Raw genomic sequence first — 17,720 nt, forward strand, 5'->3', positions numbered from 1 at the left:
TTCAGCTCCAACAGTGAAGTGAAAGATGAGGTTCAGTGCTTCCTCAAGGATGTAGTGGCAAACTGGTATGACATGGGCATACAGAAAGTGTCACATCATCTACAAAAATACATTGTCCAAAATGACAATAATATAGAAAAGTAGATAAATATTCAATCTTTAATATAACATAAATATTATAGAAAATTAACTTTTTTCACTAAAATAATAGGAAACTCTACTGTTGGATTACCCACATATGAAGGTCTTATTTCAATAGCGGTACAAGTCCATTACCTCCACTTTTCTGTCTATAATGCTTCTGAAATTAATGAGCCAAACAAACAGAAAGAAAGGTTCATCTCTAGCAAGAAGCCATATGCTTGAATATTTCTGGTATCTCAACTGCAGATTTTTCAGCACTCATTTAAGTTTAGGACTGTATCTCAATATGAACAAAAATGGACTTGTACCGCTATTGAAATAGGCCCTTCATATATCATCTGTGTGAGTGGGTCAATACTGGTAATACACTGAATGTCAAAAATTGATATATCAAAAAGAGTGATTCTTATTTAAAAAAAACTGGATAAGTGCAAGTAGTACTCATGCTCTGAGGGTTGCCGAATTGTCAAGATCCTACTGTATTTTGGAAGTAGTGTTTTTGCACTAAAGTTATTTATACAGTGATTGTAAACTCTGGTGTTTGTGTTAAGTATCACTGGTATTCCCAATTTCAGCTGGAGGAGCAGATCTCACAGCTGTCTCTCAGTCTGTCAGACAGTGAAACTGTGAGAACCGATGTTGAGCACCAGCTGGCGGACACGAGGGAGGAACTCGAGGCTATGAAGTCGAGACTGACGCTGGCGGAGAAGGTGACGGGAATTCCTTTGTTACAAAAATGCACGACCATCGCTGGGACATGTGCCTTTCTTCAGTAGCCATTGCCGCACTCGAGAACTTTCTATTTGGCACGTGGTACTTGCTTTAGAAAACAAAGCACACAGCACTGTTTCACTCACTCTGCTGCCTGCTAGCAGGTAAGTCTGTTACTTCTGCACTGGTTGTTATGCTTGTGAAACCTGATCTGTTTATAGGTCTGGCACATTTATCTTTCTCTCTTCCTTTCTCGTTTTAATAGTGACATTGCTTCATTGGTGAAATTTACTCAAAACATAATAAAAACAAATAGATGCATATATAATCTAAAACCACTTCTAGCACATTTTTGTCTGTAATGTCACATCACTTTTCTGCATAAATATCTCATTGTTCTGTACTGCCAATAATAAACTTACTTTGTGTGCATTTCGTCACGAGAGTCTGCCGAGGTGATTTTGTGACAAAAGCAAAGTTGCTGCCCATTCCCATATAAAACTACCTTTCACCAATTTTTTCTACAGATTTAGCCAATTTTATAATTTTGTAAAAACATTTAATGAAAAGGAAGATTTATTGAAAAGAGTTACTGTCACCAGTAGTCCTGCACGGTGATCTCTCATGTCATTTGTACCTCAAAAGTGATGGGATGTTTACATGTCGACATATCAACAGATGTCGAAGATGTCGACTGCTCTCCTGTAAATGGTCCTAACGCACAATATGCCGGGAGAAACTCAAGATTCAGAGCAAAAGAACTGGCTGGAGGAGCTACTTAAATATCTTTGCCCCTGCACCTTTTCTGCTCACTTCCTCCACCGTTGCATCTCACTCCATCCCTCAGATGGGAGAAATTGGGAAGAATTGGAAGTGTTCGATCAGATAGCAGAGTTTTTTCAGCACCTATATGACAACCTTCGAGATCCTGCGGCACAGGGGTGAAGTAGTGGCAAGAGCTCCACTTTTGAACACGAGAAAACTGTATAGAAGGTAGCTGTGTGAATTGATCCCACTTTGTCACATAAACCATTTTAGCAACAGATGTCAGTTGGGTTGTGGTCCTTTTTTATGAAGCCACTCAGATGAAATGACACTGTAGAAATGTCACTGTTACAACAGCACGCATTTACAATTACAGACACAGGGTAAGGTTGCTTCTCAAAGGCAGAAGACAGGGACATGAGGAGTAGGGGTAGGGGAACTCACTGGCCCTCATGGTTAATTCTGAAACTGTCTTGTTTTTCCAGTCACTTTTTGTGCTCCTTCTGTGCATGTGCCCGTGGCTGGCATGTCTTGCCAAGTAGTCAGTATGGTCTTGGTCCACATGCTTCCAAACTATACCTCCAACAACAACAACAACAACAACAACAATCCCACACATGCACACACATACACCCTGTCCTCTATGTCTCTCTTGCTTTTCATCCCTTTCCCTCCCCCACCCATCCACTCACCCCCCTCCACTCTTGCCAATGCTGCCCAACAGGTGCAACTTTCTGTGAATGAAGTGGGTGGGATGTAAATGGATGAGATGATGGGAAGAGGGAAGGGAGAGATAGAGAAGAAATAGAAGGGAGAGAACAGAAATTCAGTGCGAATGGAAGCCCACACTGGTGCAGGCAGGCATTCGTTTGGTCAGTCAGTCACAGTTGCATGTTCTTTATGGCAGTGTCGCTACATTTACAGGAGAGCATTGGGAACACAATAATAAATTATTGGTGACTATACTCCAATTAATGTCACACAACATAACTCAAGCTTGGCTGGCAAGCATTTGGGAAGAATTCAAAAGTATTCAGATAAAAAATGCCAGTAAATCTGAAGAAAGCAGTATTTGATCAATGCATTCTTCCTGTGATGACGCATGGCTGCGAGACATGGACACTGAACTCATTTACAAAAGGGAAACTCAGGACAGCACAGAGAGCCATGGAGAGATCAATGCTGGGCTATACAAGAAAGGACAGGAAAAGGGCAGATGAGATCCGGTCTGTGACGAAGGTTAATGACATCTTAGAGACAGTAGGTTCCTCGAAATGGCAGTGGGCTGGCCATGACGCAAGAAGAAAAGACAACAGATGGACGAAGCTAGTACTGGAGTGGAGTCCGAGAGAGCACCGGAGGCCTGGAGGAAGACCACCAGACAGATGGGACAAAGACATCAAGAAGATCGCTGGTGACACCTGGCAGAGAACTGCCCAAGACCGTCCCACTTGGAGAAGACTGCTGAAAGCCTACCTGAATCCACGACTCGAGGAGGCCACATCATCTAATGATTGAATTGGCTGATGATGATGATGATGATGATGATGATACTCCAATTAAAATTACTTTATGACACAGGACAGCGTCGAAGAGCAGAATTGCTGGCTTGTACACGACATGCTACATTCTCGTGCTGTCGATAGTTGTGTGTACACAAAAAAAACAAACAAGTTGTCTACTTACTGACTATTGCCACCATCTTTGCAGATAGTTGAGAGGGCAGTGGTGGTGGCTGGTCTTGCTATAGCGACGACAACACATTAAGATACCGTAATGAAATATTATAGACAAATAAACCAATAAGATGAGCAGTCGGTCATACATGTGTTGCAAAATTACAAATAATCTAAACAATTGAGAAAATTTTCTGGATGTTACTGCAAGCACTTTATCAAGGATAGTCAAATGATGTGAGGTGGTGTTCATAATTACACTGAAAGCTTGCTCAGGTTTTTCAAAATTTTCTTCTATCAACAAATAAAACCAGGGGATAATGATTATATAAACTTTCAGTCTTTTATGTTCATGCACCTAGAAATAAGGTAACAGAGCACTTAGTTTGTGAAATTGACAACAGGATTAATACTAGCGAAAATTGAAGTCTTTTCTTTTTTTTTTGACTACGTCGAACACAAGTTTTTTAGAAAAAAATAACAAACGAGCTTAAAAAGTTGGAACCTGTATTTGAACTTGCAACTTTTCCAGTACCAGTGCAGTGCTTTATAATTTGAATAATGCTTTCTTCTAATCTTCACAGGTCTTTTAAAATGTAGAACCCACATTTATGACTTTATAGATACTATATACATAAAGATACTTAAAAATTCACTACGATTTCAAGCTTCAAAAAATGTCAGAGCAGGTATTCGTTACATGTGTTGTGTGCCAAACATGTTAAGTTACTATTTGTAAGATGAGTAATACGAAACATAGTATGTAACAAAACCACACAATACTGAAGTATAAAAGTTATACGATTATAATTGTAAAGGCTATGAGGACAAACAAAATAAGGTATAATGGCAAACTATTGTGGTAAAAGATTGTCAAGATGAATGTGAGCATTTGGGTTGAGGTCAAGCAGTGTGTTGCTAAATCATGTGAAGCTTAATGTTAGGAACGTGCTTGGCTGTAAGTAATCATTGAGAATGAGTACAAGACAAAACAGAATAAATGGGAAACATTTGGCCTATTTGGAGCACTTGAGGTTAATAAGCTTTTACTTGGGATCAGACATGACATGCAAAGCTGCATGCAAGCATCTACATCTACCCGACAAGTCACCTGACAGTGTGTGGCAGGGGGTACTTCTGGTGCTGCTGACTGATTCCCCCTTCCCTGTTCCACTCAAGAATGGTGCATGGGAAGAATGATTGCCAGTAAGTCTCTGTATTGGCTCTAATTCCTTGAATTTTTCCATTGTGGTGATTTCATGAGATGTGTGAGATGAAGAAATGTGTTATACAACACTTTTAAGAAAGTACTCTCTTGAAATTTCAGTAGTAAACCTTTCCATGATGCACAGACACCTGTTTTGCAGCATGTACCACTGGAGTTTGTCAAGCTCTTGTGCCGACCAAATGATCCTGTGACAAAAAGCATCATTCTTCATTGGATCTTTTCTGTCTCTTCTAGTAGTTGTACCTGGTATGGGCCTGACTTTGATAAACAATAATCAAGAATCATTCGAACAAGTGCATTTTAAGCCACTTCTTTTGTGGATGGCTTACATTTCCTTAAACCTCTTCCCATGAATCTCAGTCTGACATTTGCCTTTACTACTATTTGTTTTATGTGGCCATTTCACTTAAAGTCACTCTGGATAGTTACTCCTAGATATTTTATGGTAGTTACAGTTTCCAGAAATTTGTCATCAACAGTGTAGTTGTACAGTAGTGGATTTCTTTCCCTCCGTATGCACAATATGCTACATTTACCCTCAAAATTGTAGTTGCATCTGCTGATTTCATTCTCTTAACAGTGATGTGTTGAGTTCTATCTGCAAGGAAGTCTTGAATAGAGCAATATTTCATTTAGCATTGCAGAGTGGCAGTTTCTCGTCGGCATGACATTCTTCATTTCAACAGAATTTTGCTGTCAGCACTTTTTACCCTTTGCTGTTTGTTCATGGTATAAATGAAGTTCACAAGTCCAGCAACTTTTTGCACAAAAAGAGAGAGTCTAGCAATCTGTCATCATAAGCCATTAAAAATGAATAGAAATGGCAGAAGAGAATTCTTAATACCTAACTGACAGATACTGCAGATTTGCTGTGGAACAACATTACAACACCATCCATAAATAACTTAAAGATTTAGTTGAGGATGAAAAACCAAAAAACTTACAGTGATTCATGGATGGGATTCACTGTTCTGTACATTAAGAAGCACTTTGTGCTTCATTTGCATGCATGGAGCATGTGATGAAATTGTTTGTATGAACATCAAATTTTCTTTAGTTGAACACATTAGTATATTTTCAATATAATAGAGGGAAACATTCCACGCGGGAAAAATATATTTAAAAACAAAGATGATGTGACTTACCATACGAAAGCGCTGGCAGGTCGATAGAAATACAGACAGACACATACATACACACAAAATTCAAGCTTTCGCAACAAACTGTTGCCTCATCGGGAAAGAGGAAAGGAGAGGGAAAGACGAAAGGAAGTGGGTTTTAAGGGAGAGGGTAAGGAGTCATTCCAATCCCGGGAGCGGAAAGACTTACCTTAGGGGGAAAAAAGGACGGGTATACACTCGCACACACACACATATCCATCCACACATATACAGACACAAGCAGCTGGAATGTCTGCTTGTGTCTGTATATGTGTGGATGGATACGTGTGTGTGTGCGAGTGTATACCCGTCCTTTTTTCCCCCTAAGGTAAGTCTTTCCGCTCCCGGGATTGGAATGACTCCTTACCCTCTCCCTTAAAACCCACTTCCTTTCGTCTTTCCCTCTCCTTTCCTCTTTCCCGATGAGGCAACAGTTTGTTGCGAAAGCTTGAATTTTGTGTGTATGTATGTGTCTGTCTGTATTTCTATCGACCTGCCAGCGCTTTCGTATGGTAAGTCACATCATCTTTGTTTTTAAATATATTAGTATATTTTCAGTATTATGAGAAGGAAAGTTGCTACTAACCATATAGAGATGCTGAGTTGCAGATAGGCAAATCAAAAAGATTCTCATAATTATAGCTTTCGGCTGTTAAGGCCTTTGTCAACAACACACAAGCACGCACACAAACACACACACACACACACACACACACACACACACACACACACACACACACACAAACTCACTGTGAGCAACAGTACCAGTGCATGATAGGAGTGGCGACTGGGTGGGGATATAGAGGAGGCAGGAGTGGGGAGGGGGAGGGATAGTTTGGTGGGGTTGATGGACAGCGCAGTGCTGCAGGCACTGAGGGCAGGGGAGAGGTGGGGGTGGGGGTGGGGGGGGGGGGGAAGGAGAGAAATAAAAAAACTGGGTATGGCGGAATGATGGTGCGCAATGCTGAAATGGAAACAGGGAAGGGGCTGGATGGATGAGGGAAAGTTCCGACCTGCGCAATCAGAAAAGCTGGTGTTGGTGGGAAGAATCCATATGGCACAGGCTGTGAAGCAATCATTGAAATGAAGAATATCATGTTTGGCAGGGTGTTCAGCAACAGGGTGGTTCACTTGTTTCTTGGCCACAGTTTGTCAGTGGCCATACATGTGGACAGACAGCTTGTTGCTTGTCATGCCTACATAGAATACAGCACAGTGGTTGCAGCTTAGCTTGTAAATCACATGACTGGTTTCACAGGTAGCCCTCTCTTTGATGGGACAGGTGATGTTATTGACCCAACTGAAGTAGGTGGTGGTGGGTGGATGTATGGGACAGGTCTTGCATCTACATCTATTAAAGGGTTATGAGCCATTAGGTAAGGGATTGGGAGCAGAGGTTGTGTAAGGATGGACAAGTATATTGTGTAGGTTCGGTGGACAGCGGAATACCAATATATTTCCAGTTGCAACAGTTTTTGATGGAATTGAACCTTAGAGTATGGAAACTTTATTACCGCAAATTATGTTTGTTAAGTCAAGCGGCACCACTGGAATGATTTTTTCATTTAAAATCCACTATTGTTGAATTTATGAACAAAAAATGAAAGCAAGTATGGAAATTAGAAAATCCAGAATGGATTGCAGACCTTGCATTTTAAGTGAACTTGATTGGCCACTGCCCACAGTAAGACACAGTGAGTAGAGAAACAACTTCTTTCTGATTTGATGGAGGATGCATTTAAAAAGAAAAAGAAAATAGCATAGTGAAAGGGACAGATTCTGACAAAAAAACATCTTCTGACTGTAACAAAGGAAATGCCAGACTGGAATGAGGTAGCAAATTTAATTAAAGCACTAAGCCTTAAATTAGATAACCAGAGACAAGAACAAAGAGCAGATTCAGCTTCTTTAAGACAAGAACTAAATTCTAGATTAGATGCTAAGTTAGAAGCACAGAGTGCTACTTTAAGTGAAAAGTTAGAAGCGCAGGTTGAAGCTTTAGATTTTAAGTTTTATGTATTAAATGAGAAAGTGGAGAATTTGCGATTAGATTTAAAGAATGAACTAAGTAATGCCATAAGACAGGAAATGAATATCTTGAAAGAGAGCACAGATCGAACTAAGGAAGTAATACCGATTAGTCAATCGAAAATTCTAGGTGTTCGTACACTCGATTATTCAATTGTAAATGCCTGAGGTTAATATATGAGTTGTTAGTACACGTGTTGTCAGTCCACATGTAAATAATGAAGGATGGAATGTCGGGGAAAAAATGGTCAACTTCGACATAAATGTAAGTAGTTTGGCTGAACCTTTTTGATTAATTATAGATCGAGAAGTTGCCAAAAGTATAATATCCAGAAACATTGTGATTGTTGCTTTCGCCAAACCTAAAGATACTGACAAGGTTATGGATGAAGAATTCAAACTTGTCCGTGACAAAGTTGAAAACAGAACAACTTTACCTGAGATTGTGTTACCTAGTAAAGTGGTGATTGTTTTGCCGTGGGGAAAGTTTCACACAAAATTTAACGAGAAGTACTGGTCTGCGCTTGCTCAAGTGAAGTTAATATCAGATCCATGGGATCCAGGCGGGGCCACGTATTCCTCAGGGATGTTAACATTCTGTGTTAATGGGCGGAGTGACGACCATTGGTTCCTGAGTTGTTTTCGGTGTTACTTCCACATTAGTTTTCCTACACCGAATTCTCTTCAAATATTCAACTATTCTGTAATTTATGTAACCTCTTAAACTATCCTATCATGTTATTATTTAAGTGACCGAATATGACTACAAGATAGTGACTAATTTAAGAGAATCATGAATGAAAAGTGATCTCCAAACATGGAATGAAACAAATAGAAAATAGTACTAGTCTAAAGGTAATATCTAGATGTCAAAAACTGAAGAAAGTACTTTGTGTGTGTATGAAAAATAGTATAAACTGAATGACTAAACAATTATGTTATCGTGGTGTATAATTTTCTATTTTTATAGGATAATTTTAAACCTTTTGTGAGATGTAAAATAAGTGAGAGGGTTTGTATCACTTTTGGAAAGGGTGGGTAGTGTAGGTACAAACATGACTAATACTACACACACACCACACCTTTCAGACAACCCTTGCAGACAAGTGTAACTGATTCTTCCCTATTTGCCGTTCCATAGGAGTTGCTAAGATCTTTCTTCGAATGTCTGTTCTGTAGGAGACATTAAATATCATACCACCTTCGGCTTCTCAGTCAAGTATCGGCAAAGTAGGGATCCTGGGGAAGAGGGATGGGAAGGGTTTTCTTGTCTTTGGGGCTATCTTCTTTCACTTCTTTGATCTTAGCAACCATTTTTATTTTTTCCTTTCTTACTTCTCATCTGAGTACCGGTCTATCTTTCCCTCTTTCCATATGCATACACTTCTATCGCTGAAGTCCTTCTCATTCTCCGTGGTTTCCTATAACCTACAGCTTATTTCAAATAAGTAGGCCGAAGAATCAGGCTGCATGAACACAAATCGCCATACACACAAAGACACAAACAAGAAAAGTACAGTGAGAGCTTGTAAGAACCATCAAGTGTTGTAGGGGGAAGTACGTGCACACGGTAAAACATGAGCACATGATATTATAGGTGAAGGTTCTACATCGACTAATTTTTGGATAGTGGGACTCTCTGATAACCTAAGTAAAGATGATATACCCTTTGATATAATCTAAGTATATATAATAAGTAACGAATAATATATAGAGAGGTTGAAAAGTAAAGAAGGACTCTAGGATATGAAATGAAGTATTAATGAGCAATATTGGAGATTGAAGTAGATTTTTTATTTTACCGGATAATATTTAGTGACAGTAGACATGAAGATTTATGCTAGGGTGATGAACCATGGGGCCTACTCGAAAAGGATAAAGAGGCGGCACACCCAGCTTTTCGTGAATGGAAAAAATAGAAAAAGAAGAAGGGCAGATAGGCAGACCAATGAGAGGCTGACCTATATTGTGTGGGCAGGGGCAGCAAGAAGGGGATTGACCTGTACCGTAGAATATAGGAAGAATAAAGGGGTGTACCTACCAGAACGGCAGGAGAAATATTGCCTATAGATTAAACCCATAGGTAAGGGATAAGTACTATTCCTAAGGGAAAAAGGACAGTCATCATCATCATCATCATCATCATCAGCCAATTCAATCATTAAATAATGTGGCCTCTTCGAGTCGTGGATTCAGGTAGGCTTTCAGCAGTGTTCTCCAAGTGGGACAGTCTTGGGCAGTTCTCTGCCAGGTGTTAGCAGCGATCTTCTTGATGTCTTTGTCCCATCTGTCTGGTGGTCTTCCTCTAGGCCTCCGGTGCTCTCTCGGACTCCACTCCAGTACCAGCTTCGTCCATCTGTTGTCTTTTCTTCTTGCAACGTAGCCAGCCCACTGCCATTTCAAGGAACCTACTGTCTCTAAGATGTCATTAACCTTCGTCACAGACCGGATGTCATCTGCCCTTTTCCTGTCCTTTCTTGTATAGCCCGGCATTGATCTCTCCATGGCTCTCTGTGCTGTCCTATGTTTCCCTTTTGTAAATGAGTTCAGTGTCCATGTATAGTGATAGAAATCACATATATGGTTGGAATTATTCTGGTAAGTTTGAATTCATAATGCCTCTAGCATTATTAAGATTTATGGATGTTGGAAAGAACAGGCTCATAAATTTTCTCCAGGGTTCCTCCAGACCACAGAAAGCTGTATAGGGCAGTACTAGTCCATACAAAAAAAGGAAGGAGTAGCATAAAGGATTAAAGCTAAAGGATAAAATGTTTAAGGGTCCATGACACCTGGAATTTACGAGTGGAATTGAAAGAGGGAGCTTATCCTGTGAAGTTCAAGAATTTATGACAAATACATATATATCTAGAATTATGGAGTAACTGAATATCTCAGAGAAGTGGATTGTTATTAAGTACAGTGTCAATGTACATATTGAATATGTATAAAATATCGAGTGTTCAAGCTATGGGGAGGGATATGTAGTCTCTCGACAATTTCGGTGCAAATTCTAGAGACTCTACGCTTTCCACCTTCTCGAACACCCGATATTTTACGTACGACCGTGAAAAATGGCTTTCTGTGTACCCGGGGTGAACGTGTGTCAAAAGAATGCGACAAGGTGAACAGTTGAACAGTGCGGGCAAGTGGTTGCCCCTCTTGTCACAGAAGTTACATGACCAGCACTAGGAGCAAGCACGCCTTACTCTGTGACGGTGCTACATCAGTCATTATTGTGAACAGTTAAACTGTGTAAAAGAAAAGAAAAGACACTTACTTTTACTTACTTACTTACTGACTTTCTAGTGTTGTGGATGGTGGACTTGTGAGAACCTTGAGAGATTTTTGGAACTATATTTATCGTAAAAGTAATCAATAGTTTATGACGGACTGGAAGTCATTGGATTTATGAAATATGATTCATTGATGTGAAACTGTTATATGCTGTTGTGGTTGTAGAAGTGAAATATAGTATGGTTGATTTAAAAGTATCCTGAGTGCACACAATCATTTTAAGAGTAGAGAAAATGACTCCAAACAGCATCATATCTTCGGAGAAGAAGTTGGGCAGATCGTCGCAGCCGGTTATCCTGAGAAGAAGATCGACAAAGCACCTCCAAGTAAGTCCAATGATGAAGGGGACATGTGAGTCTTGCATGCCAGCACCTCATTGCTTCCTCTAGTCGCCGGAAACTGCCAGATCATCAGTTCATGCAGTAAGTGAAAGCTAGAGAACTGGACAGAGTTGTGGTTGCGATATTTTATTACTAGTTTCTTTTGTTTCATAGAACGTCGAACATACAAAATACAAGACATTTGAAATATTACTGTATCACCTCGGGGAGCATTAAAAATAAACACCAGTCCTAATTGCCCAATTGTAAAGTGACCTGTTTCCAAATTACATACAAAAATAACCACAATTTCAGTATACATATAATTCGAAAATGATGCTTTGCTGATTAACATTGTTCTTATGTGAGAAACATAATATAAATGTGAAATTAATACTGTAACTAATCGAAAGAAATGTAGCACATGGTCAGGATGTACCAGTAAACCTATCAGTATAAAATTACTACAGCAAATTAAATAGAACATATAAATAAAGCATGTTAATTGAATCTCTGATATATGTTAGCACTAAAATTCAGGCACTAGTTGATTTGTTATAAACAAATTTAGAAATGTAATTGTTACCTGTAACATAATTAGTCAGAAAATGTTATATTAACTCGTAACTAAGTTGAAAATAGGTTCACCTTTTTCAGCACTGAGATTGTAAATTTTTAGCAATGTGTAGCTCATATTCGGTTTAACTTTTAGTTGTGATTTTACATAAAATTGTAATTTTCATTGTAGGTAATTGTTAACAAAAGTATAAGTAGAGGTCACGCAGGTGCCTTGGAGCACTCGTTTTTTGGCTAGGGTTGCGAGCAAATGTATTGTAGGAACACTCGTTTGTTGATTGTTGTGAACTCTGTGTCATTTGATGTCAACTTTGGGTACATGTGATGTAACCGGTACAGTTCACCAGGATCGGACACCAGAGTCCTAGAAATATATTAGTATTAAAACTGCACTGTACTTTGAAATTTATTTGGGAGTCTTTCGCAATCTTTTTCATAGGCTGCAGAGCGACTTGACATGAATCCAGAAATTTTACAAAACCCAAAAAAAGTTAGTTCTCACTAAACAACTCTCAATGTTGGTAGAATTGACGTGAAAACAACAGCGCATCGACTGGGCATTTCACTCAAAACATTTGCAACGCGGAGGTGGGAAAATATAAACATCTCACATTTCAGTTGGATTTTACAGTTATTTTTATTATTAAAATCTATAGCACATTGTTGTTGTTGTTGTTGTGGTCTTCAGTCCTGAGACTGGTTTGATGCAGCTCTCCATGCTACTCTATCCTGTGCAAGCTTTTTCATCTCCCAGTACCCACTGCAACCTACATCCTTCTGAATCTGCTTAGTGTGTTCATCTCTTGGTCTCCCTCTACGATTTTTACCCTCCACGCTGCCCTCCAATACTAAATTGGTGATCCCTTGATGCGCTCAGAACATGTCCTACCAACTGATCCCTTCTTCTGGTCAAGTTGTGCCACAAACTTCTCTTCTCCCCAATCCTATTCAATACTTCCTCATTAGTTATGTGATCTACCCATCTAATCTTCAGCATTCTTCTGTAGCACCACATTTCGAAAGCTTCTATTCTCTTCTTGTCCAAACTATTTATCGTCCATGTTTCACTTCCATACATGGCTACACTCCATACATATACTTTCAGAAATGACTTCCTGACACTTAAATCTATACTCGATGTTAACAAATTTCTCTTCTTCAGAAACGCTTTCCTTGCCATTGCCAGTCTACATTTTATATCCTCTCTACTTCTACCATCATCAGTTATTTTGCTCCCCAAATAGCAAAACTCCTTTACTACTTTAAGTGTCTCATTTCCTAATCTAATTCCCTCAGCATCACCCGACTTAATTAGACTACATTCCATTATCCTTGTTTTGCTTTTGTTGCACATTAATAACTCTTTAAGACATATTACAGAAACAGCATTGATAGAAGTCACTACACTGTGAGGCTGATGAAAGATCGAACATTGAGCAGAACCCGTGATTTCTTGAACTGTGATGTAAACTACTAGAGTCGTATGAGACATGGTGAAGAATAGCACTAACCTTTATGATGACATGTAGTGACTACGTTGTTGTGAGAGCAGCTAGCTAACACTGTCGGTGGCTTATGTACATCGGGCACTACCGAGCTTAGTGCTGTTCAGCACTCGGACACAAAACTGCCCGTCAGCTTCCTTAGATACCTGCTTCACGGACAGTGAGATTTATGCTGTCTAATACATCCTCCAATTTACAGCCAGTTATGCAGCTGTAAAAGTGCAACTGCTTTAAAACAGGTGGATATGCATATAATCCTGTGACAGGAGAATCTTAAAGAATATTTGTCGGGAAAGTTTGTCCGTTGCTTAAGGTCCAGTTTGTAACTCAAAACTCCACAATGAAACACATTTTTTCATATCATGTAATTTTGTCTTGACTCAATTCAAAATAGCATCAAAATTTCAGATAAACTCCTGACATTTTTTGTTTCAGACAAGTCCACTACAAATTGACTGATAGTCGATTACAACTGTCTTGGCCTCAGACCAGACACTTTTATAAAATTATAAAGAAAAATTCAGTATTCACAAAATGACGTATTCTCCATAAACAAATAATACGTCTGGAATTATGATCCTTGACAAACAGAAAATTTTTCCTGTACAACATTTTCCAAAGTGTTATCCTATTTTAGCAATTAGATAAGGAATATACAAATTTCGAAAAAATTAAATAATCGATTTTGTTTCTTCCATTTACACAAGTTCCTATATCAAAGTACTGTTGGTTTATATGTTAATGTTTCCCTAAAATCACATTAAAGCTTACGAATGTTTTAAATATTTACATTTTGGACAATTTCAATGTTTTTTTTTTTTTTCTTCAGAAACTTCTATTTGATAACTCTACAAATCTTATACAAATAACCTGTCTTCCACAATTTTGAGGTATTGTATTGACTGAAGAGTAACATGTATACATGAAGTTTTTCTTTGTTCACAATTGATGAACTTTGTCTTCTGCAGGTCATTGAACTACTTCAAATAATGTTCACTAGTTATTAATGTGTGTCTCAGAAAGAAATATTATTGTAAATATATTATTCAAATATTTCATTTGAAGCATGTATCTGCTGCTCGTATATAAATCTGTTGTTGGGTATTTCACTAGCCATGTGTCCCAATGCCAGGTACCTCATTTGTGAGGTACATCCTGGAGATGTGGTGTAATGCTGTCTCCTGATTGCAATGTTTTACATGCAAGATCAGTAGGAAACTGTACTTAGTTCATTATAACAGTATGTCATTACGGAAGAGTTTTATATTCACCAGACTGCATAACACAGCTTGTCTTGCATCGATGCAGACTCTGAAATGCAAATTTTTGTCTCTCTGCAGGAGCTGGAAAGCAAATTCAGTGAGACGACAGCTTACACTAACATGAAGCGTATGCTCGCGAGCAAGAATGAACAGCTGCGTGAGCTGCGATTGAGGCTGCGTGCCCTGGGAGAAGGAGGAGGCAAGAGCAGTGTAGCTGATGGCGATGCTGATGCTGATGCTGAGGGAGAAATGTCGGAAGACGAAAACTGAGTTCGGAGTGGAGAGATATCACCTGATATTGCATTGAGACCTGAAAATGGAATGTGGATGTAACAGGTCTCTGACGGAAGTACTTAATTTTTAGAAGTGTTATCTCACTAGTGTTACATAGTAGTCAAACAATCTGTGTAACATTTTGCTACCACAGTAATTGTTAGTTGCACATAAAAATGCTTTGCACTGCTAACTGATTATAAGTCTAAAATGTGTGAGGAAATCATTGTTTCTCCAAAAACTTTATTTAATAAATAAAACCTGACCCTCGCTCATGTCAAACCTTAATCCTTATGACAACACAATGTGAATACTGTTGTATCGTGTAAAGTCACCTCAGGTGCCAAATGAATTGCAATAGAAGATTTTCACTGTAAATTCATCAAACCACAATTTCAGTTCTCAAAATTATTTGCAATTATGTTCAGTGCACATTTAGACCTGTCTTACAGAACAACAATAGAATTAATGTTATCAACATCTGCAATTCCTATTACTCAGAATGAAGATAGTGAAAATTAGGAGCACTCTAAATTTTGTGGTGACAGCAGCAAACAACCACAGAGTTAGTTCCGTTTACTCTTAGACCAAAGTAAGTGAAAAAATGGCACTAATAAACAACGTGTGTCGTTCCTGACTGCTTCGCTACTATATTTCGTTTTCCACTGTTGACAACATCAACAATGTAACAGTTGTGGCCCTGTAGCTGTCCGATATGTGTGTGTTACACCAAATGAACTATCTGCAACATTTAAACGTGAGCATCCCCGGAGTACAACTTCACGAAACATTGATACCTTTGTGTGTCACTTCTGCCACAGCACCTAATTGTTACGCATAGTAGAAGTAGGTAGCAATGTCAGAGACGAAGGAAAACTTTTCAAATGTGTTTGTCTGCTCCTGATATCCTTGTATATACATGATTTTTTTTTTTCTTTTGTGCACATCTACAGCAAAGTTCCTTTGGAATTATATGAGTTTCGATGGCCTCCTTTTATAATTAATTTTAAAAATTGGCACTTCAATTTATGATGTTCACATATCAATATTATGATTGTTAAATAAAGCAGATGCATTATAATGAATGTCCACATTGCCGTTACTTTCTCTATGCAAAAACTGTGTCTGTATAGCTCTGTGTCTTTCATTCTGACCCATTAGCATTCTCCTTCTAGACATACCCTAAAACAAATAGTTTCTACATAATAAGGGAAGTTTGAGGTCTTAGTAACTGAAAATGGAAAAATTAAAAATTAGGAACTTACTCCAAATTTTCTGGTAATGGCAGCAAATGACCACACAGTTACTGTTACAAAAAAGTGAGTAAAACAATAAACACCAAAACACAATGTTATTTACAGACCCTGTAACTATGATATGTTGATTTTTCACTGCTGACAGCATCATCGATCTAGCAGTTGTCACATTGTAGCTATCTGGTTTGCATGTTTTACTGAAAATGAACCACATAAACGTGAAAGCCCCTAGAAAGCAATTTCATGAAATGTTGTTACTTTCGTGTGTCATTTCTACCATAGCTCTTGGTTGGTGCACAGGGCAGATGTTGGTAGCTCTTCAATTTTCAATGTTCAAGTATTGGAGATTTTAATGCATAATAGAGAATGAAAAATCAGTATTATGAATGTGAAAGCTTCTACTTCCTTTTGCCATTCTTAACAACTACATACACACTTTATTTTTTCTTTCTCCACATCTATAGCAGAATACCTTCTGAATTATATATGGATCGTTGGCCTCCTTGTACAATTAATATTAAAAATCAGCATTTCAATTTTCATGTTCACATATTAACATTATGATAACTAATAATACAAGGAGCATTCAATAAGCAATGCAACACATTTCTTTCTCAGCCAGATTCGGTGGAAAAAATGCAGAATTTGTTGAGGAAAATTGTGTAATATTCCTGAGTCAGCCCCTATAGTTTCATGAAGGTCCAGTTGGTGGCAGCACTATACGTAGCCTTCAAAATGGTGAGTGTAACAAAGGTGCATTCCAAGCAGAGAGGTGTCATTGAATTAATTTTGACGGGAAACCGGGATATTCAGAGGCACTTGCAGAATTCATTCAAGGTGATCAACAGATCACAATCAAACACCTCTCTGTTGGTTGTGCTGACACACTCGTCCACCAGTTGGGGTACCCAAAGGTGTGTACCTGCTGGATTCCTTGCTACCTCATGCACCATAAAGAGTAACGAAGGACCATCTGTGTGCAACTGCGGGGAACAGTATGTGGATGATGGGGCAGTTATTGATACAGGAAGACATTGGCTCCAACGTCAATCGGTACAATGGTACCATTTGGGCATGCAGGTCATTCCAGTAAGGGTCTGTAAAGCTGTCCCATTGAATGGAGACTATGTCGGAAAATAGGGTTTTGCAGCCAAAAGGGTGAGGAATAATATGGTGTTCTGGAATCCTGAATAAAACCAGAAAAAAAGGTGTCTCATCACTTGTTGTTCGTACCTTGTAATACATAATTTACTTGCATTTCTCTGCTTATGACTATCAGATACAGTTTTAAAAAATCTTGTGTCTTGCACATCACTAGCAAAAAATACGTTACAAATGTATGTATTTTATTCCCGTAGATTTTGTGTTCTACAAAATGCTTCAGTGTTTTTATTTAGTGAAGAGAGTGATTTTGCTTCAGATGCCTTAATTAATACCGAACCTGTCTTGACTCAGTTGTGTGCCACTGAGTGTGCATGTGGTGAATCTCATCCCATTACAACGTGTACCAGACTAGACA

The 17,720-nt window shown here is 38.7% G+C and overlaps 1 protein-coding gene across 2 annotated transcripts in view; it reads left to right on the forward strand.

The window, feature by feature from the left end:
• Positions 1–15,976, forward strand: part of LOC126428439 (leucine zipper transcription factor-like protein 1) — a 59,741-nt gene extending 43,765 nt beyond the window's left edge. Inside the window, exons 6-7 of one of the 2 annotated variants that reach the window (XR_007576831.1) lie at positions 720–1,019; positions 14,751–14,883. Coding sequence is in view for 1 of the 2 variants with exons in the window: in XM_050090365.1 (XP_049946322.1) it covers positions 720–854; positions 14,751–14,942 (327 nt within the window). In the remaining variant the exon portion in view is untranslated. Of the gene's footprint in view, positions 1–719; positions 1,020–14,750 lie in introns of both variants that reach the window. The other variant, XM_050090365.1, reaches the window with a different exon arrangement.
• The last annotated feature ends 1,744 nt before the right edge of the window (positions 15,977–17,720 follow it).

The sequence above is a fragment of the Schistocerca serialis genome, chromosome 12 (genome assembly GCF_023864345.2).
Source record: "Schistocerca serialis cubense isolate TAMUIC-IGC-003099 chromosome 12, iqSchSeri2.2, whole genome shotgun sequence".
Lineage (NCBI taxonomy): Eukaryota > Metazoa > Arthropoda > Insecta > Orthoptera > Acrididae > Schistocerca > Schistocerca serialis.